This window comes from Arachis ipaensis, chromosome B4 (assembly GCF_059453495.1).
Source record: "Arachis ipaensis isolate K30076 ecotype BB chromosome B4, ASM5945349v1, whole genome shotgun sequence".
NCBI lineage: Eukaryota > Viridiplantae > Streptophyta > Magnoliopsida > Fabales > Fabaceae > Arachis > Arachis ipaensis.
In genome coordinates this window covers 81774146-81797566 of record NC_142439.1, presented here as the reverse complement: position 1 = coordinate 81797566, position 23421 = coordinate 81774146, and the positions used below count along the sequence as shown (strand labels likewise).

Here is a 23421-nt window from a genome sequence, read left to right as displayed (position 1 = left end):
AGTTTGCATCATCTAAACTCGGGCAAAGTATGGATTATTATATATTTCTGGAAAGCCCTGGATGTCTACTTTCCAATGCAATTAAGAGCGCACCATTTGGACTTCTGTAGCTCGAGAAAATCCACTTTGAGTGCAGGGAGGTCAGAATCCAACAGCATCTGCAGTCCTTTTTCGGCCTCTGAATCAGATTTTTGCTCAGGTCTCTCAATTTCAGCCAGAAAATACCTGAAATTACAGAAAAACACACAAACTCATAGTAAAGTCCAGAAATGTGATTTTTATTTAAAAACTAATAAAAATATACTAAAAACTAGCTAAATCATACTGAAAACTATGTAAACACAATGCCAAAAAGCGTATAAATTATCCGCTCATCAGTTATTCACATGTAACACCCTGTTAGGTGAGCTAACAGAAGGAAAAAATTGGTCACCAGACTCAACCAAATTTCAAAGACTAGTGAAAAATTTCAAACATCCATTCACGTAGAGAAATAACCATCCGACTTACAGTGAATAAACAACTCATAACGCAACAAATTTAAAGCACGTGCATCACACCAATTGCTGACTTACTAATACACGGAGATAAAACAAATCCAAATTCAGTCAACCACTAAAAAATAAGACAAGAAAAACAGGCTTCTCAACAATATCAACCGGTCATTGTTCTTTTTCTTTTCCTTATGTTAACAAACACTTCCAGAAGTCAAACACACCCAGCAATGCCCAAAAGCAGCAAAACAGTTCAATGCAACCTAACAAAAAAAGTACTATAAACATTTAATCAGTGAAGGAACAGCTAGCCGTGGACTTACCTTCGATGCGGGCGAACATGCACACACGACGGTTGCTCTGGGATTGTCGGCGAAAGACCACAGGCGACGCGAACACGCCGGGACTTCAAGCTCAGGAGCTGGCCGTTAGAAGAGGTCGCAGGTTGCGGCTGGGCGAGGTCCACGCGACGACTGCTCGTCTACACAATGGAGGCGCTCCGGAGGATGATTGCTGCGGCGACAGGCATGCTGGACGACGGCAAGCAGTACAGATGGAAGCCCGGTTGTGAGGGGATCTCCTTCGTGAACGCCGTTTCAATTAGGGGTAGGAGAAAAGTTTTTACTGCTAGGTCAAAAAAAGGAAGAGTGGGTGGGATGATTATGATATTAGTAATTAGGATGATTAAAATTAAAATTTACGAGGGGGGTTACAGGTGTGCTGTATTATTAGTTTAATTGAACCAATTTTTAGGATTCATTGTTCATGTTGTTTAAGATAATCATTGTCTACGTAACACTTTTCATAAGTTATTTATTTTATTTAAATAAAAAAAAGCCCGAAGGCACATGTCATGAGTCATGAGTCATGAGGGAGGAGAATTCCACATGCCACGTCGGTAAGAGAGATATAAGCAACGCAGAAAGCAGTTAATGGCAGTTAGGCAACGGTGCCGCAATGGTAAGTTAGATTAAACCTGATTACTAAATTGCATGGTGCACTTAACCATGGTTAAGCAAGCTCACTCTATTATGTCCCCTATATATAAACCCTCCCAATCCCTGCATCTTCTCCCTGGCTCAATTCCCACTCCTCCTCCTTCTCGAGAAACACAACACCACACTACTTTGTGTTCCCTCTCTCAGAGAGTGAGAGAACACGATCACAACAAAGCATAAGGAAAAGCTGTAACATACAACAATGGAGGTTCAGTCTCTGCGATGCTTCATCTCCCTCTGCGTTCTGCTCGCGCTGCTTTTAATTGGCGCCAATGCAAGCAACTACAACGAGAAACAGATCACAGAATCAAGGTAATTTTGCAGAGAAAGAGCGAAAACATAAAATTAAAAAAAATGGAGCTTCGAACTTCTTCCACATGCTTCGTGAGTTTATTGATTTATGCAATTGTAACAGAAACTGTTTTGCTTGTTTTTCATCCTCAAATTTTACTTCTTTATTTTTAGTTTCGTCAATTATTAGAAAGAATGTAATAACTCTAGTGAGTGTGGTTTGCGACATGTTGTCTCTCTGAATTTCGGTGATGTTTGGGTGGAATGAACAGCAATGTAGGAGAAGCGAATTCGCAGAGCTTGGAGAATTCGCCAATGGCGAAAAGGTTAGTTATTTGTTTTTCCCTCTTATGAGCTTTTCACTGACGGCGTAGAATTTTCCATTCCATGACGACCGTCCATCAGTAGAATTGAGCTGTAACACCCGTTAGATTGGAATGTGTTGGAGTTGCAGGGGTTAGTATCTCATAAATGAAACAATCGAGGACCCTCAGATCCGATCTGAAAAAACTGAAGCGTTAAAATAATGTTATTAGGGGGATATTGTAGTCATTTTAGGCTGTAAACGGTGTCGTTTCATGTGTTCAGTTCGTTATCTGATATTGTGCTATTTCTTGTTATTTCATGCAGTGATCTTTAAATTGTTGTCTACAAAAATTTCAGGTCAGGTAATGATGATTCATCAAATTTGCATGCAGTTGATAATCCAGAGGAGATAGCTTCTATGGTTGATATGTAATGTTTCTAACTCTCTCTCTCAAATATATTTAATTTGTATATAAAATTATTGAGCTACACTGTGAGTGTTGCTTGTTTTCTAATTTCTGGTTATATAATTGGTTCGTCCTTCCTATTCATAAGGCATGTCATTGATTAATTAGATTTTATATTATTGTCTTGGAAGAAAGAAATCAGATGATCATTAATTAATAATGAATAAGTAAATTCAATATTCAAGACGGCAAACCCACTTGGTCTGGAAGTAGTATATACTGTAGTAGTAGTAAACTAATAATGATTGAGGAAATAGTCGCAATAGAGAAGAATACCCTTTAATAACTTCACATTTATTTAAGCCATTTTTTAGAAGAAAGGAAGGGTTGTAAGTTTTGCCCTATGAAACCCAATCAAAGTGAATATATAATACAACTATCCAAATGTTAATAAAAGTGAGTAAAGTGTCCGTGATTTGGGTTTGATGATGAGGAAGCAATATTCCTCCCTCCCTAACAGTATGCAAGTAGTGTGTGTAATGACAAAAATTAAAAGCGATTACACAATAATTTGTTCGGAAACTTTACATACATTATTATTGCAAATTTATTTTCCTTAAATATTAATTTTAGATGTCCTATTTAACGGAAGTTTATATTTTATACCTCAGATATTTTATCAAATAAATACGCATACACCTAAACTATGTGCTAGCATCAGCAACTGATTCCCTATTTTTGATTAATTCTTTTTTGTTATTAAACATTTTTTATACTCACCAAAGAAAATACAAAGAATTAGTTTTTAATTAATTAATATTAAAAAATTTGAAAGTTTATATTTATAATTTAAAATTAATAGTTTATGATTTTATAGTCTAAAATTAAAATAAATCAATTAATTTTAAAGTTAATTAATGTTAGTTGGAAAAAAAAAATAGTTCCCTAAATTATCAAAATATATTCCTCATACTTGCCGTACCACAAATCATCAAAATTCTCGCTTCATATTATACTCAGAAATATAATTCTAGCTTTACTAACTCTTCATCACGTTCTGAAGTTCCTTTTCATAGTTCTAAGGAATCGACCACCATGTTCTACGTACTTAGATGAGATCTCTTAAAAAAAGCTCGAAGTCTATGTATTGTATTGGCCAGCTGAAGCACGTGCAAATGTCTTGAGATCCGGCCATATCGCTCATAATAAATTTCTTGTTTTTTTTTTTTCTATCCAAAAAAGATTTTCCAATCACAATTCCTATATTGATACCTAAAATTCTAAATTCGAAGTTTCATAACATCATTTGACGAGTCACTTTTCCTTAACTAAACAGATGACTCAATTAATTTCCTCATTACATTGAAGCTTAGCGGTCCCCCTTCATTCTTTTTCCTTGTCACATTCATTGGTTGAAACTAGCTAATGGTGAAAGTAAAAGCTACATTCTCCCATGTCTGCTTTGATAAAATATGTCCTTTTTTTTAATTTTATTCTCACTTTTTCTAAATTTATCAAGTGCACTATCAATTCCAAATTAATCTGAGAGTAAATATGCCCGGGAATACGTTGTAGCAACCAATGCAATAATATTATTTGCCAACAAACAACAGTTGGTGTGCATCAATTTAAACATCAAACTATCATTAATTAGATCAAATTATGGATTCTATTCATCATCCATAGTTTTTCATTCTTTAGTTTGAAAGAACATTTTTTCCAATTACTTGAAATTCTTCCAAATCCCAGGGGATTGTTCAATACCAGTGGATCACTATTATAGATCATGGATAAATTAGTTGCATGCATCATCCATTTCTCACAGATCATAAGGTCCTAATTGCAGTCACATACCAACAGAGTAAAGTTTGTGCATGTTATTATCAAATGCCTTTAACCCTCCTTATTATCTTTTAATTCCATCACCTATAGAGAACAAAACACAATGTTCAACTCAGATTATCAAAAGAATTATGCAGTCTCCACAACCTCCCTCGTGGGGAAGCCATATGGATGGGCTACCTGTCTCCAGCTTCTCCAGCCTGTCTACAAGAACACATCAGATCTAATTTAATTTCACTTTACCGCAACACGCTTTCTATACATAGCTTGTATTTTTATTTTTTGGCTCATCTAGGAAGCTAGTGTCTGACACATCTACATTATTCAACGAGACCTCCATGAGCCTAATAAATGAAAATGACTTATATTCAGGAATTAATGAATAAATATTTTGGCTTGCACCACCGACACCCAAGGTACATAAACTATGCAAAAACAAACCCCCCAAACCACCACCACCACCACCACCACCACGACGTTGGCATTTATTTGTAGTAGGGAAAATGAGGTAAGATGCCAACCCCCGATTTTCCGTATGCACCATATCATTCTATCCGTATTCGTGATTAATGTAGACCCACATGATCTAGTCTCATCTGTGGTTGGTCTGGGGCTTCGATAATGTAATCACTGTTCAAACATGTGACTTGGTACAGTGTAAGCCTGAACTTCCTTATTAAACAATTTTTAAGCATTTAATTGAGTTTGATATTTTAATTCACGTTTAAATATTATCGCTCAAATGTTTATTAAGGTGGCATTGGAATAATTTAACATTCTTTTATGAGGAAACTATTAGTGTTAAGATAATTATATTTAGATTCTTTTTATAAAATATATAGAAAACATATGTACGATAAGGTCCTACTACTAGTTATACGAAATTATGATGAATTATCAATTTTGTCAAAGTTAAAAAAAAAAAAACTAAAATAATATATTTTATGTAGTATAATAATTGTTTTGAAACTATTATTCTTTTCAAAAACAAGTCATCAGGCCATGTAAAATTATATGGAAAGTGAGTTTAATCTAATCATAATTCATCTTTTACTATATAATTTTTACTTTCTGTTTTCAAAAAAAAAAAAAAAAATTCCCTATTAAAAAAATGATAAAATAAAAAAATATATGATATTTTCAATTAATGCATACTGCTGACACTATATTCAGTAGATTTAATATTTATATACTGTCAATCCAATTTGGGAGGTATTCCTGGTATGCTATGCTTTTTTCTTTACTATTCGAGTACAATTGTGCTAACTGTATATTAAAATTAATTATTAATATAAAATATATATTAAAATATAAATATATTAAAATTAAATTAAATTAATTTATATATAATTTTTTAATAATTAATTTTTTTATGTTCACTACATAATACTTTTAAATTTTAAATTAGAGAGTCTTTTAATTATTTTGGATATATAATTTAACAAAATGAAATCATCCAAAAGATCATAAATAATGCATAATTATTAAAGGTGATGATTACGTGATTGTTAAAAAAGTGCATATGATACCAGTCAACTAAACACACAAAAAAGTGCATGCATAAGCTAGTCTTCTTATTTTTTTATTCTTTAATTTTGGGAACAGGAGCATCCGCAATCACACGGTAAGAAGGAATCTGAACTTCTTCTCATGTGGGACCGGGAACCCAATAGACGACTGCTGGCGCTGCGACCGCAGCTGGTACCTCCGACGCAAGCGCCTCGCCACCTGCGCCATTGGCTTCGGCCGCAACGCTATCGGAGGCCGCGACGGCCATTACTATGTCGTCACGGACCCATCCGACGACGACGCCGTGAACCCGAAGCCCGGCACCCTCCGCTATGCCGTGATCCAAGACAGGCCTCTCTGGATCGTGTTCAAGCGAGACATGATCATCACACTCAAGCAAGAGCTCATCATGAACAGCTTCAAGACAATTGACGGCCGCGGCTTCAACGTCCATATCGCCCACGGTGCCTGCATCACCGTCCAGTTCGTCACCAACATTATCATCCACGGCATCCACATCCACGACTGCATCCAAACCGGTAACGCCATGGTTCGCAGCTCTCCTTCGCATTACGGCTGGAGAACCCTCGCTGACGGTGACGGCATCTCTATCTTCGGCGCCAGCCATATCTGGATTGACCATAACTCCCTGTCTAATTGCTCTGATGGGCTTATTGATGCCATTATGGGATCTACTGCCATTACAATTTCTAACAACTACTTCACTCACCACAATGAGGTAAGACAATGTTAAAAACTGTTTTCCTCAAATTAGGAATTAGGATGGTTGCTTAGCTTGGATTGAAATATTTTGTTTCAGGTTATGTTACTGGGCCATAGTGATTCTTATGTAAGAGACAAGCAGATGCAAGTCACCATTGCTTATAACCATTTTGGGGAGGGTCTAGTCCAAAGGATGCCAAGGTAACTAATACTGAAAGTTTTGTCCAAAGTCATGATGATGATGATGGTGGTGATGTTTATTATTATTAATTGATATTCTCATATTGGTAAATCATCTTGGATTAGGTCACTTAAATCTTGGGATTTCTTAATTTCTGTTTTTTATTTGTTATTTTAAATTCCCCGTTTTTGTTATCTTATATTAGTGCTGGGCTCTGGGAGGTCCATTTTAAAATTGACAGCATTAGGCATGAAAAGGTAAATAATATGTTCGTCCAACAAAAAACTCATTAATGAGAACAGAGTCTCAAAGTATAACCAAATAAAGAATGAAATAGAATTTTTTTTCTTTAATAAATTAATGATAATAATAATAAAATGAGTGACTTTGAAAAAAGATGGTAATTGAGTGATAAATAATTCTGCATGCTTCTGAAACTTGTGCTAGCAATGGATTAATTGATCATCGGAATTGCAGGTGTAGACATGGATATTTTCACGTGGTAAACAATGATTATACCCACTGGGAAATGTATGCAATTGGTGGCAGTGCCGATCCCACAATTAACAGCCAAGGCAATAGATACCTTGCCCCTCTGGATCATTTTGCTAAGGAGGTAATTAACTTGGTTACTTAGTACTAAGCGTGTACATTAACATTAATTAGCAGTGGCATTCAGTTGATCATGATGTTGAAACAAAACTTTTATCATTGAAACGTGGGAAAACGGATCTTCACAGGTGACAAAGAGAGTATTAACAACAGAATCCACATGGAAAAAATGGAATTGGAGGTCTGATGGAGACCTTATGTTGAATGGTGCCTATTTCACTTCATCAGGAGCAGGAAATGCAGCTAGCTATGCTAGAGCCTCAAGTTTGGGGGCCAAATCTTCTTCTTTGGTTGGAACTCTTACCTCTGCTGCTGGTGTTCTTAACTGCCGCAGGGGTTTCATGTGTTAATAATATGCAAACACTACCAGCCACCAATACAAACAAAGGAAAACTCAATTAGGAAAAGTGAAAAATATTAAACACAGAAGAGAGAGAGAGAGAGAAAGAGAGAGAGAGAGAGGGATGTAGGAAAGGAATGCAGAAAGAAAGTTCCTACTTTCCATTCCTTCTCTTATTATTGCGTTGTTACAGATATATTGAGTGAGTATTGCAGCAATTGGTCATACCTACTGTTTCTTACTTTTTCTTTTCACTAGTTAGATATTGGAAAAATATTGTACATTTTATGTCGAATGTTATCAAATTGTTTAACAATTAAATCAAACTTGATAAGATTGAAGTCATCACCGCCTCTAAGCATTCAAGTTAATTAAACATTGTCTCTTCAAGATTGTTGCTACAAATGATTCTTGAAGATTTAAATCTTTTAACTAGTCATAGATATAACTTAGTTATTAATGTTGTATATTATGGTTGCATTGTTTATCAAACTTAATCTCACATAAAAAAGAACTATGAAACTTCAAATCTTTATATATTGGTTCAAAAGCATGTGCAAAAGAATTAAACGATAAGCTGATGCACTCTAACATATCTATGGGTGACAAAAATAAAAAGGCTTCTGATCACTGTTGACCATGAAGTGGAGCCGGGTTATCACTCTTAAGCTTTTTAATTTGTTTTGGACAAAAATGAGATGGCTTTTAACCGTTGTTGATCATGAAGTAGAGCTTTAGAACATTGCAGAAAATTAGTTGGCAAATAAGAACTTTCACTACAAGAATTTCAAATTATACTGACGGCTTTACAGAGAGCTCGTTTAATTTGTTTTGGACAAAAATGAGATGGCTTTTGACCGTTGTTGATCATGAAGTAGAGCTTTAGAACATTGGAGAAAATTAGTTGGCAAATAAGAACTTTCACTACAAGAATGTCAAATTATACTGACGGCTTTACAGAGAGCTCGTTTAATTTGTTTTGGACAAAAACAGAAGGCTTCTCTGACCATTGTTGATCATGAGGTGCAGCTCGGTTTGCACTCGTGGGCCATTGTTGTTTTTAAACAAAAATGAGAAGACTTCTGACCATTGTTTTGGACAAAAACAAGAACTTCCACTACAAGTATGTCGAATTATACTAATGGCATCGTCGGTATACATATGTGGGTGAAATCTCCATTGATAAAAGACCAATTTTAACGATGCCACAACTTCATCGGTAAAATTGATTATTCGTATTGACGCTTTGACCGTCCGTAAAATATATTGCTAAAATTTAATTATAAAATATTTAATTAATTCTGTTGCGTTGACGGCGTTGCCGTCTGTAATAATCATAAATATATTTTTTATTAATTCTAATTCTCGATTTTTTTATATTTAAATTAAATAAATATAATATTTATGAAAATGAATAAACGGTGAGGTAATTACGAAAATGTATCATGAGACATTTTTTGGATGTTGAGGGGTAACCCCAGAATGGTCATATCTTGGATGCTATGACACCATGTTATGATAGGGTGACGGTGAGTTACATCCTAGGTACACCCGAGATATGTATAAGTGCTGATATCGGATACTAAGTATTCGAGATGTGCTCAAAAGGTGATGGGGTCTCAGCACACGAGATAAGAGCAACTCTTTAATTCCCTCCTCAGTATCCGAGATATAGTCAAGGATATAATTAGGGTCTCAGCATCAGGGATATGTGTATTATAGTTTAGATGTCTTTGCACCCAAGATATGTTGGAGAGTTAGTATATTTATAGAGCCCATCCCAATATCTCCCCTCACACAATTCACAAACCAATCATTTCTTTCTCTTCTTTCCATTTTGTTCTGATGGAGAATAATCAATTCTTCTTTGTTGTGATTTATCTCAATGGGATAGTCAGCTACGGTGATGAAGGAGTGATTTTTGAGTCTGACAAGACTGTCATGTTGCAGACTTACTGAGTTGATAGCCTGGATGCGCTAAAGACGGTCATGCTGAGCGATATGGGGGGAGTAGGTACGAAGGAGGTTGGGTGGGTTGCATATAGATTTCTGCACGCGCTTCCGAATGGTGAATTTACCAACCGGTTATTTTAGATTGATGGGATCAACATACGAGGGTAATGTTCAACGTACATGCACGGCTAATGCCGAAACTTGTGATGGAATTATATGCTGCGGTCCGTGCATGGTTGTTAGGGTGGGCCATCTCCTTCGACTCCTGAAGTTGTGCCGCTCGAGGACGATAGTGAAGGCGATTTAACTTATGTTGTCAGGTCCGGGTCGTCAAGCGATATAGCGTCCAAAGATGAGTATGTGCCGGAGACTCCTGGAGGCGGTGTTGGTAGGTTTCTCCTGCCTCCTCTTTTAGCCATTCTTCGACTGTCGGATGTTCCTAGCTATTATTAGATGTACTTGGATGCAATGCAGCTGGATGATCTTCTAAATGCCAGGGACAGGGAGGATTACAACATGGATGGTGGGGTGGAATTCCGAGTTGGGTATAGGTTTAGAAACTGTGAAGCAGTTCTAATGGCGGTGAAGAACTATAGTATTCGATGGAATGCAGAGTATAGAGTTCTGGAGTCAAATAAGTTTAAATACCACTGTTGTTGTAAGCAATTTACCAACAGTTGTTCATGGAGTCTTCGTGTGGCACTACGATAGAACTTGAATTACTAATGTATGTTACGATTTAGAGTCTATTACGTTATTTTTTTGTTTTGCATAATGTTGACATCCGAGCAAAATTTGTAGGGAGGTGCGTCGGTTCGGTGGATCACATACCAGTCTGGCACCTACCATGTCTCAGGACCATGCTCAGCTAGATAGTGATTTGATTTGTAAGGTCGTGTTACCTATGATAAAGACTGACTTGTCGGTGTCAGTCACAGTATTGCAAAGTTCTGTTCATCAGAGTTACCATTTCAAGCCCTCGTATCAAAAGGTGTGGATGACAGAGTAGAAAGCGATTGCCAAGATCTTTGGTGAGTGGAAAAAGTCGTACAATAGGATACCTGCACTCTTATTACAAGAATTACTAGCTAAAAATGTAAAAAATGTGGCCTTCTACTCTAATGCCTTCATATGGCTTCAATCCCCCTTGATATAGCACTTCCCATTCAGCATTGGAGCTTCCAAAACTGGGCCAAAGGCCTCCAAAATTGCGCAGCACGTGTTTCATTAATGAAATCACGTGCAGGATCTTGTGCGTACGCACACTTTGCTGAAAGTCCTCCTGTGCGTACACACAGGTACTCGTGCGCACGCACACATGCAAATTTCTTCTTGTGCGCACGCACACTTGTCTGTGTGTGCTTTTTCTTGTTTTCTTCATGTGTTCTCCCTTGTACACGCTTTCTTCCACTTTTGCTTAGCCAATCTTGCCAAAATGACCTAAAATCACTCACAAAATATATCACGGTATCGAATGGCATGAAAGTGGAATTAAAAATCACTAATTTAGGCACAAAAATGCATGTTTTCACATTCATGTCCAAATTAGGGATCAAACACAAAAGTATGCTATTTTGGTGCCGAAGTGCGAGTTTATGTGATGAAATCCATCCAAATCAAGCTAAAATATATCGAAAAATATGGACTCATCAATTTCCCCACACTTAAACAATAGCATGTCCTCATTCTAAACCAAACAAGGAGAATAATCAAAAGGGTAACCAACTTATTGAATGCAACTACCTATATGCATGCAAGTATGTATATACTATCTATACCTATATATCTATCTATAGTTTTCTATGAAGTTAGTGAAAATAAACAATCAAATTCCCAAGCAAGAATATGAACATATAGGGCCAAGCAAAGGAATAATTCAATGCAATCAAGAAATCTAAAGAGTTGATTCAACTCATCAAAATGAAGCAACTTGCAAGAATACATGATAAGAGATGTGGAGACATAAAATTGAGTAATTGAACCCTCACTAGGTGTGTATACACTCTAATCACTCGGTGTCTAAGGGTCAATTCACTCAAGTCTCCTCTAATCATGTTTTCAAGGTTTTGCTTTTCATCTAACAATCAACAAGCAATTAATGCATGAATGCAATTATCATGAGGACTTCATATGGTTGTAATGGGGCTAGGGTTAAGGTGGGATAGATATGGCTAAGAGGATTAATTCAATTGAATCCTTGATTAGTTTAGATATCCAACTCAACCTATATCAATCTAATCACAAAAATGCATTCTAGCCACCCATTACTTCTTTTCACACACATTCATGCCTTAGTTTCTATTTAACATACATATGCATTCCTTATTCATTTTTTTCTTTTCTTTGGGACAGCCTTTGTCCCATCTTATTACTATATTTTCTTTTTCTTTCATTTCATTTTTTTTCTATGACAAATGCATATGGTTAAAGCAAATTGATACATGAATGTGCACCCATTTTTTCAAATTTTTCAATAATTACCCAAAACAAAATTTTTCTCTACCAATGCTTCCCAAATTTTCCCCCACACTTACATGACACACACTCCTCAACCTAAGCTAATAAAAGATTCAATTCAAGGTAATTCATGATTTTTCGCTTAGGGTTGTGATGTGCTAACAATTAGAACAAAAGGGATTAAAAAGTTCAAAAGGGGTTAACAAGGGTAGATGCAAGGGTAAGTCCATATGGGTAAAGTGAGCTTTTATCAAAGACGGCCTCAATCATGCTCAATGCAATTCAAAAAATCAATCATTAGAAATAAAGAATCAAGAAAAACTAAGATTACAATCATAGAAGAGATATAGCACACAATGAACAAAATAGTGGTTATAATGTGTAACCACTCATTAAAGCTCAAAGACTCACAAGGCATTTGTTCTTGCTCTCTTCTATGTTCCACGAAAATTCATTCAAGCACGTGTAAAAATAGTTTTCCAAATCGATTCAATAGAACGCCCTAAAAACAAAATTCTTAAAAATATTTGTTGTTTTTCACCAAAATTATTTCCTATATGTATGTATGTATGTTGTGATGGTTGCAATTTTTCAAAAATTTCCTAGTTCTTTTCCTAATTTTCAACAACCAAAAACTAACATGAACAATTAGGACAAAATTGAACTAGGCACTATGATATTCACATCATCCAATCACAACTTCTATCTATCAAATATATACTAAGGAAAAGATGCAAAAAATGAAACATGCAATAGCTAGAAATAAACTATGATATGCATACTAAAAGAAAATGCAATGCAACAGTCAAAAACACTACAAAAATATACAAGAAACCTAATAAATGAAACAAAAAATAAAGTGCAAAGTATTCGGAAAACTAAGTTTACGCCCCAAAAATGACGAATCTTCCCCTACACTTAAGCGTTGTACGGTCCTCCGTGCATGAACATCATCCGGGGAGAATGTCTCTAAAGAACTCCACCTTTGGTTGGCGGATGCGGGGGCTCGGGTTGTGTGGAAATCGCCAAGTTCAAAGCATTCTCAGCATCTCCATCCTCGGTGTCCTTCTCCTTTCCCGGCTCCTTGCCTTCACGTCTCATCCTCAAAAAGAAAGAATAAAGTACACTTAAGAGTCATAGGGCAAGTAGCACAAAAAGGTAAAGGAGGGAGCATCAATTAAATACAAGTGAACTTAGGCAACTACAACAAGAGTGAATTGAATGTAGGAATTATTGGATATTGAAGTTGTGCAAGTAAAAGAACAAAATTGATATAAAATAGCACAACACATAATAATCAATGAAAAGATGAAGAGAAACTACCTATTCATCCTTAAGAATAATCAAATAATCACATGGGAAGGTGCTTGCTACAAAAAGTGACAAGTCTTGATAAGAATCAAGTCAAGTCAACTCAAACAAATGCAAAGCATTAACAAGGAGCAAATACCTTGTGATGAGATTGTATTGACTCAAAAACCGTGATGAACAAGCAATTCCATTCAATTCACTAAATTCAATATGTACTTGTTAAAAATTGCACCAAATAAGAGATAAATGTCACTTTTCAATTCAATTTGGTGTTAGCAACTCAAAGCAAGAAATAGGTACATTATTGAGATTTCAATCCAAAAGTGCACAATTCTTGATTAGAATGCCAAACAAGGATACAGTCCAACACATATGTGATGGTGTTTTTGTGGAAAAATGAATTTCCAAACACACAAATACTAATCGGCAAGTGTACCGGGTCGCATCAAGTAGTAAAACTCACTTAGAGTGAGGTCGATCCCACAGGGATTGATGGATCAAGCAACTTTAGTGGGTGATTAGTTTAGTCAAGCTAACATTGAGTGATTGGGTGAAATTGATCAACAGAATATAAAATTGCAATGAATTTAAATTGCAGAAAGTAAATGAAACAGAAGCTTAAAGAACAAGAAAGTAAAATAGCTGAAACTTAAATTGCAAGAAATGTAAATTGCATTAAATGTAAAGGGGAGTGGATGCTGGAAATTTAAAGGAAAGTAATAGATCAAAGCTTAGAACTCTTGCAGAAAGCTTAAATTGCATGAAAGTAAATTGAGAGCAATGTAAACAGAGAAGAAAAATTGCAGTAAATCCGAATTTAGAGCAATTGCAAAGGAATTTAAAATTGTGCAGGAAATGTAAATGAGATTTGCAGCAAGCATCGAATGTAAAGTGCAGAGGAGCAAGGAGATTTAAATTGCATGAAGGTAAATTGAAGGCAATGAAAACAGAAAGCAATGGGAACCAAAAGGTCAAAAGCCAACTCAATGTAAATTGAATTTTAACTTGCAGCAAGAAGAAATTGTAGCAATTCTCAAAACAGAAAAGTAAAATTACTTGAAGAAGCAAAACAGAAATGAAACTCAGATTAATTGCAAAATGAAGTTGAAGATCTTAGGGGATTAAAGAGACTAGAAAATAAGTCTAGATCTCAACCCCTTCCTTGATCCAGCAGAAGACAATATTGCAGGAGAAAGAAAGAGGAAGCAGTAAATGAAATTTGAATTATCTAGAAGAAGAACAAAGAGATTTCAGAGTGAGAATTGAAACAGAATTCCTTCAATTCTCCAATTCAAGTTAAGATGTAAAAGTGAGCTCTCTACTACTCCTCTCTATTGGAGCCCCCTTAATGAGATGGAATTAATGCCTTTATATAGGCTTTACAAAGTGAAAATGAAAAATGAAATTGAAATTCTAAACAAATTACAATTAAAATAAATTTCTAAGCTAACTAATCCTTGTGCCATTGAGTGATGATGTGGGCTTTGCTTGCTTTGGATTTGAGGAGAAATGGGTTTGGTTGGCCTTGATTCAATTTGGAGAGGAATGGAATTTTGGTTGAATTTTTGGCCCATGAGAAAATTGCTCCCAGGACAATGCTCGGCTCATAGGGAGAGCGCAGCATTCCTTGGGACTTGACCGTGTCAATGTTGCGTGACAAGCTTTTTGTTGGGCAGCTCTTCAATGTAGCGCTAAGCTCTCCAAGTGAGTGCAGCATCCTTGCTTCCTTGGTGAGGTATCCGTGTTCAAGCCTTGGGGGTTGCACTCTTGTCCAATTTTCTTGCATTTTCTTTGGGAGAGAGCACAACAATGATCTCCAAGAGAGCGCTGTGCTCTCCAAGTGAGCGCTACTTTGCTTTGGAGTGAGGCTCCAGCTTCGAGCCTTGGTGGAAGCATTGGCTGATTTTTTTGCTTGTTTTTGGCCCTTAAAGATGCATTTCATTCGTGCCTCAATTTCATGCCAAATATGGATTGCCATACATCGTTGGAAAGCTCTGAATGTCAGCTTTCCAACGCAACTAGAAGCACATCAATCGGACATCTGTAGCTTAATTTATAGCCCTTTGAAGGAGGCATGGTCATGTTGTGAGAGCCCATATTTTAACTTAGCGAAAATTTTGCTTCCAAGTTGAAATTGCATCAGGATGATGCTCCGCTCTTGGCATGAGCGGAGCTTTGTGTGCTGATTGCAAATTTTCCTTTAATTTGGTCATGGGCCACGCTTTTAAAAGCGTGGCCTAAGCCTCCAAAGTGTGCTCCAACTTCAAAGTGTACCCCAAAGCTCTTTTTTTCTCCTTTTTAGCTTATTTTGTGCTTTTTGCTTCTTTTTCTTCTTATTTCCTACAAAATTTATAAAATCAAAAGATCAAGGAAATGTATCAATTAAGCATAAAAGCATTCAATATTCAAGCACAAATCATCAATTTCTTGTATGAAAAAGCATAGAAAAACATGACATGGTGACATGTCATCACAACACCAAACTTAAACCTTGCTTGTCCCCAAGCAAGAAAAGAATCATGCATTAAAGATTGACAATCCAAGGTAAGAAGAATAGCAACTCAATGTTCATGGTTAGCTAGTTTTCTAAGCATGCTTCAATCACAAAAGAGATGTAAATGATTGATGCTTTTATCTAGCTCAATTTATGAAATCTTTCTCTTATATTTCTTCCTTGAAACAAGCTTTTGATTTTTCTTATTAGCTTCTCCTTTTGGGTGCTTTGCCCCATGAGTTAATAACAAAGCTACAATTCTAAATGCTTTGTTTTCAAGTATTACCACTTGATACATAAGCACCACAAGCATTTGAATTAGAGGACTTCATTAAGCTCATTTTTCTTTTCTTTTCTTGATTCTCTAATCATTGATGCTCAGAACCTTGAGCTTTGAGGGAGTGCTTTTGCACTTGAGCCTAGCCTTGACTTCTAAGTGTTTTGTTTTCAAGCATTTGGCTTGATACATAAACACCACAAGTACTTAACAAATAAATTGCCATTGGTACTCAGAGCCTTCAGCTTTCTCATTCTTTCCCTTTTTCTTTTCTTGCTTTAATTGTATTTGCTTCTTCAAGGTTTTCTTGATTTTCAAAAGATTTCACAAAATGTCCTAGATGAAAACTTCAATTAAATAAAATCCTAATGCAATTGAGCAACAATTAATCATACTAGCTTTCCAATACTTGTATGCACATGCTAAAACCTTATTTAATGCCTTGTTTGTTTATGATCATGATACTTTACTACTTTAAGCTTTACAAAACTCAAGTTGGTAGTCATAATGCCACAGCAACATGTTACAACTCAAGATTCAAGCTATGCTTTATTCATACACACATGTAAACAGAGAAGATGAAGACAATCATGCAATTTAAGTGATGTAAACAAATGAGAAGAAAAGGAACTCTACAACCTTGTAGTTCATCTTCATTATTGTTGTCCTTTTTCCTCTATTCTTCCTCTTTCCCTTGCCAAACTCAGAATGCTTGCTCATCCTCAAGCAACAATTAGAACAATGGCTATGGGGCTAAGATGGATCATGAATGTCTTACACAATGAAAAGTTAGTAGTACATGTGTTCTAAGCAAGCAAAATTAAAGATAATAATCAAGGCACAAGAGACAGAGACATTGTGATTGCAAACTTAAGAAGGTGAGCACAATACATTGCATACAAGATAAGTGGCACACCAAACTTAGTGTGACACTTTCACTTGGAATTAATGCAAGTATCTTGTAAATATGGGAACCAAATTTTTGTTGCATAGCAACACCAAACTTAGAATACAATCCTATGTCAATTTATTTGAATTAATACTAAATGAAAAAAAAGAAAAACTGTTATATGTCAAATACAATCACCAAGTGAAGAATCTGTCATGAATAAGGATGTCTTGGTGAAGTATTAACAAGAACAGTTAAACAGCAAATTAAATGAAAGCAAGTAAAGATAGAAAAATGACTAAAGCAAGTAGAATGAAAAAGTGTCAAAGCAAAAGAGAAAATAAAACTGCAGAGGCATTATGATTATGCAGACAAGTAGTGTTGCTAGAATAAATTGCATAGAAAAATAAGTGGCACAGCAAACTTAGAATCTTGGTGTGTCACTTTTATTTTTGATTTGATGCAATCATCCAAAAGGATTGAAAACAATTTGTTGCAAGGCAACACCAAACTTAGAATGTAACCATATGCCAATTTATTGAATTTAAACAAAACAAAGAACGAAAACAAAGCAGATAAGAAATGTTACCTACGGTTGGGTTACCTCCCAACAAGTGCTCTTTTAGTGTCATTAGCTTGACATATTGTTCTTCACTTTCTTCCTCTTCTTCCAGTTTGTTAAGAGGAATGACCTCAAGGGGGGGGGGGGGGAGAAGATTCAGCTATTGTCCCTTGTCTTGGCCTTTCTTCAGCAAGCTTCCTTTTGTAAATAGCTTGATTGAGCTTGCTTGCTGGATTAGGGACAGAATTGGTGCTCTTGCTAGTTGTCTTCACTTCTTTGATTTCAAGACATGGTTGCTGTGTGATTATTGGAGTTTTGTATTCATCCAGAGCCTTTTGAATTGGTGGTTCCATGAACTCTTCCTTCATGTACTTCTCTGCCTCACTTGAGTGTAAACTCTCTGGAATGACTTCCTCACTTTTTTGCTCCTCCACTCTTTTTGAATTGGTGGCAGTGGTGGTGGCTCCGGTGCTGGCGGGGGGACGGCGATGTGGTGGTCGCCGGAAGAAGGGTTGGCTAGGGGCTGAGCTGAGGGGGGCAGTGAAGAAGAAAGAAGGAAAGAAGAAAGAGGGTGGCGCTGGCGCAACAGGGCAGCTTTCAAATTACTGCCCAGAACTCGACCCGTGCGTACGGACAAAGACGTGTGCGTACGCACACCAGCAAAATATGTGGGCGTTCATACGCACAAGATGTGCGAGCGCTGCTGGCAGAGAGGGCGTCAAGCCGTGTGCGAGCGCACAGGGTTGTGCGCATGCACAGAACTCTCTCTTTTTTTTAGAAGGTAAAATGACCATGTGTGCGTATGCATAGAAGGGCGTGCACACGCACAGAATGAAAATGTGGTGGGGTGCATGTGCATAGAGGGTGCGAGCACTGCAAACAGAGCGTGTTACAATGGGTGTGCGTGCGCACACTTCTGTGCGCGCGCACAGATGGCAAAAAACAAGGAAAGTGTGCGTATGCACGATGCTGTGCGCCTGGTGCACGAAATTGTGATCTCTAAAATGGCGCCAACAACTTGGTACGCACGAATGTAATCTCAACTCTTTGTCACAACTCCGCACAACTAACCAGCAAGTGCACTGGGTCGTCCAAGTAATAAACCTTACGTGAGTAAGGGTCGATCCCACGGAGATTGTCGGCTTGAAGCAAGCTATGGTCATCTTGTAAATCTCAGTCAGGCAGATTCAGATGGTTATGGAGAATTGATAATTAGAATATGAATAAAATATAAAATAAGATAGAGATACTTATGTAATTCATTGGTGAGAATTTCAGATAAGCGTATGAAGATGCTTTGTTCCTCCTGAACTTCTGCTTTCTTATTGTCTTCATCCAATCATTCATACTCCTTTCCATGGCAAGCTGTATGTTGGGTATCACCGTTGTCAATGGCTACCTCCCGTCCTCTCAATGAAAATGGTCCAAATGCGCTGTCACCGCACGGCTAATCAACTGTTGGTTCTCGATCATGTTGGAATGGGATCCATTAATCCTTTTGCGTCTGTCACTACACCCAACACTCGCGAGTTTGAAGCTCATCACAGTCATCCCTTCCCAGATCCTACTCGGAATACCACAGACAAGGTTTAGACTTTCCGGATCTCAGGAATGGCCGCCAATAATTCTAGCCTATACCACGAAGATTTTAATCTTAGATTAGAAACCCATGAGATATACACTCAAGCTATTGCAAATAGAAAGGAAGTGGTTGTCAGGCACGCGTTCATAAGTGAGAATGATGATGAGTGTCACGGATCATCACATTCATCAGGTTGAAGGGCGAGTGAATATCTTAGAGAAGAAGTAGGCGTGAATTGAATAGAAAACAGTAGTACTTGTATTAATTCATGAAGAACAGCAGAGCTCCACACCTTAATCTATGGGGTGTAGAAACTCCACCGTAGAAAATTCATAAGAACAAGGTCTAGGCATGACCGTGAGGCCAGCCTCCAAACGTGAACATACAAGTTCCAAAGATCAATTCAAATATGAAAATACAATAGCAAGAGGTCCTATTTATAGAGAACTAGTAGCCTTGGGTTCACAAAAATAAGTAAATGATGCAGAAATCTACTTCCGGGCCCACTTAGTGTGTGCTTGGGCTGATCATTGAAGCTTTCACATGTAGAGACTTTTCTTGGAGTTAAACGCCAGCTTTTATGCCAGTTCTGGCGTTTTGACGCCAGAATTTTTATACTGACTTGGAATTCCGGTTTGGGCCATCAAATCTCGGGCAAAGTATGAACTATTATATGTTGCTGGAAAGCCCAGGATGTCTACTTTCCAATGCAATTGAGAGCGTGCCAATTGGGTTTTTGTAGCTCCAGAAAAATCCACTTCGAGTGCAGGGAGGTCAGAATCCAACAGCATCTGCAGTCCTTTTTCAGCATCTAAATCAGATTTTTGCTCAGGTCCTTCAATTTCAGCCAGAAAATACCTGAAATCATAGAAAAACACACAAACTCATAGTAAAGTCCAGAAATGTGATTTTTATTTAAAAACTAATAAAAATATAATAAAAAGTGACTAAAACATATTAAAAACTAAGTAAAAACAATGCCAAAAAGCGTATAAATTATCCGCTCATCACAACACCAAACTTAAATTATTGCTTATCCCCAAGCAAATGAAAATCAAATAGTATAAAAAGAAGAGAATATACTATAAATTCCAAAATATCAATGAAACTTAGCTCCAATTAGATGAGCGGGACTAGTAGCTTTTTGCCTCTGAACAGTTTTGGCATCTCACTTTATCCTTTGAAGTTTAGAATGATTGACATCTATAGGAACTCAAAATTTAGATAGTGTTATTGATTCTCCTAGTTCAATATGTTGATTCTTGAACACAGCTACTTTATGAGTCTTGGCCATGACCCTAAGCATTTTGTTTTCCAATATTACCACCAGATACATAAATGCCACAGACACATAACTGGGTGAACCTTTTCAGATTGTGACTCAGCTTTGCTAGAGTCCCCATTTAGAGGTGTCCAGAGCTCTTAAGCACACTCTTTTTGCTTTGGACCACGACTTTAACTGCTCAGTCTCAAGCTTTTCACTTGACACCTTCACGCCACAAGCACATGGTTAGGGACAACTTGGTTTAGCCGCTTAGGCCAAGATTTTATTCCTTTGGGCCCTCCTATCCACTAATGCTCAAAGCCTTGGATCCTTTTTTTACCCTTGCCTTTTGGTTAAAGGGTTACTGGCTTTTTCTGCTTGCTTTTTTTTTCATTTTTTTCGCAAGCTTCTTCTTTTTCACTGCTTTTTCTTGCTTCAAGAATCAATTTTATGATTTTTCAGATCATCAATAACATTTCACATTTTTCATCATTCTTTCAAGAGCCAACAATTTTAACATTCATAAACAACAAATTCAAAAGACATATGCACTGTTCAAGCATTCATTCAAAAAAGAAAAAGTATTGTCACCACATCAAAATAATTAAACTAATTTCAAGGATGAATTTGAAATCATGTACTTCTTGTTCTTTTGTAATTAAAACATTTTTCATTTTAAGAAAGGTGATGGATTCATAGGACATTCATAGCTTTAAGGCATAGACACTTAGACACTAGTGATCATGTAATAAGATACAAACATAAATAAAACATAAAGCATAATTTTCGAAAAACAGAAAAATAAGAACAAAGAAATTAAAGAACAGGTCCACCTTAGTGATGGCGGCTTGTTCTTCCTCTTGAAGATCTTATGGAGTGTTTGAGCTCCTTAATGTCTCTTCCTTGTCTTTGTTTCTTCTCTCTCATGACTCTTTGGTCTTCTCTAATTTCATGGAGGAGGATGGAATGCTCTTGGTGCTCCACTCTTAGTTGTCCCATATTGGAACTTAATTCTCCTAGGGAGGTGTTGATTTGCATTTTCTCCCAATAGTTTTGTGGAGGAAAGTGCATCCCTTGAGGCATCTCAGGGATTTCATGATGAGGAATTTCCTCATGTTCTTGTCCATGAGTGGGATCTCTTTTTTGCTCCACCCTTTTCTTAGTGATGGGCTTGTCCTCATCAATGAGGATGTCTTCCTCTATGTCAATTCCAGCTGAATTGTAGAGATGACAAATGAGATGAGGGAAGGCTAACCTTGCTAAAGTAGAGGACTTGTCTGCCACCTTGTAGAGTTCTAGGGATATAACCTCATGAACTTCTACTTCCTCTCCAATCATGATGCTATGGATCATGATAGCCCGGTCTATAGTAACTTCAGACAGGTTGCTAGTGGGAATGATTGAGCGTTGGATGAACTCCAACCATCCCCTAGCCACGGGCTTGACATGCCTTCTTAGTTGAACCGTCTTCCCTCTTGAATCTCTCTTCCATTGAGCGCCCTCTTCACAAATGTCTATGAGGACTTGGTCCAACCTTTGATCAAAGTTGACCCTTCTAGTGTAGGGGCGTGCATCTCCTTGCATCATGGGCAAGTTGAATGCCAACCTTACATTTTCCGGATTGAAATCTAAGCATTTCTCCCGGACCATTGTAAGCTAATTCTTTGGGTCTGGGTTCACACTTTGATCATGGTTTTTGGTGATCCATGCATTGGCATAGAACTCTTGAACCATTAAGATCCCGACTTGTTGAATGGGGTTGGTGAGAATTTCCCAACCTCTTCTTTGAATCTCATGTCGGATCTCTAGATATTCACCCTTTTTGAGCTTGAAAGAGACCTCGGGGATCGCCTTCTTCTTGGCCACAACTTCATAGAAGTGGTCTTGATGCACCCTAGAGATGAATCTCTCCATCTCCCATGACTCGGAGGTGGAAGCTTTTGCCTTCCTTTTCTTTTTTCTAGAGGTTTCTCTGGCCTTTGGTGCCATAAATGGTTATGAAAAAAACAAAAAGCAACACTTTTACCATACCAAACTTAGAAGGTTTGCTCGTCCTCGAGCAAAAGAAGAAAGAAACGAGTAGAAGAAGAAGAAATAGAGGAGATGAAGGGGGGTTTAGTGGTTCGGCCAAGGTGGAGAAGTAGTGTGTATGATGTGTGAAAATGAAGGACTGAAGATGGGCTTATATAGGAGTGGAGAGAGGGGTAGGGTTTGGCTATGTATTGGTGGGTTTGGGAGGGAAAGTGGTTTGAATTTGAATGGTGAGGTAGGTGGGGTTTTATGATGGATGGATGTGGATTGGTGAAGAGATTATGGAGAAGAAGGTAGGATTTGATAGGTGAGGGGTTTTTGGGGAAGAGGTATTGAGGTGATTGGTGAAGGGTATTTGGGGAAGGGTGTTATGGGAAGGTGTGAAGAAGAGAGAGAGGGATGAGGTAAGTGGGGATCCTGTGGGGTCCATAGATCCTGAGGTGTCAAGAATTTCTCATCCCTGCACCATGTTGGCATGTAAACGCCCCTTGGAGTGCCAATCCTGGCGTTAAACGCCAGGTTACTGCCCATTTCTGGCGTTCAACGCTAGCTTTTCTCCCCTTTCTGGTGTTTAAACGCCAGCTTTTCTTTCTTTGCTGGCGTTAAACGCCAGCTCTGTGCCCCTTTCTGGCGTTAAACACCAGTCTGGTGCCCATTTCTGGCGTTAAACGCCCAGAATGGTGCCAAACTGGGCGTTTAACGCCCATTCTGCTACCCTTACTGGCGTTTAAACGCCAGTAAGCTTCTCCTCTAGGGTGTGCTGTTTTTAATACTGTTTTTCATTCTGTTATTGCTTTTTCAGTTGTTTTTGTGGCTTCACATGATCATCAACCTATAGAAAACATAAAATAACAATGGAAAATAAAAATTTAACATAGATAAGTAAAGATTGGGTTGC

At 37.3% G+C, this 23421-nt stretch overlaps 1 protein-coding gene across 1 annotated transcript; it reads left to right on the top strand.

Moving 5' to 3' along the window:
* Window positions 1-1570: 1570 nt before the first annotated feature.
* LOC107639233 (putative pectate lyase 8) lies at window positions 1571-8079 on the top strand. The gene is made up of 7 exons (XM_016342709.3): window positions 1571-1804; window positions 2056-2109; window positions 2447-2518; window positions 5944-6586; window positions 6668-6771; window positions 7229-7367; window positions 7492-8079. The coding sequence occupies exons 1-7, from the start codon at window positions 1695-1697 to the stop codon at window positions 7711-7713; spliced, it is 1344 nt and encodes a 447-aa protein (XP_016198195.1). The 5' UTR covers window positions 1571-1694; the 3' UTR covers window positions 7714-8079.
* Window positions 8080-23421: the final 15342 nt, after the last annotated feature.

What these genes read in the sequence shown, in the direction of transcription:
- LOC107639233 (XM_016342709.3), top strand. Translation starts at nt 1,695, where the DNA reads ATGGAGGTTCAGTCTCTGCGATGCTTCATCTCCCTCTGCGTTCTGCTC. An exon ending in AAACAGATCACAGAATCAAG is followed by an intron (nt 1,805 to 2,055) that starts GTAATTTTGCAG and finishes TGGAATGAACAG; the next exon opens with CAATGTAGGAGAAGCGAATT. An exon ending in ACTTCACTCACCACAATGAG is followed by an intron (nt 6,587 to 6,667) that starts GTAAGACAATGT and finishes ATTTTGTTTCAG; the next exon opens with GTTATGTTACTGGGCCATAG.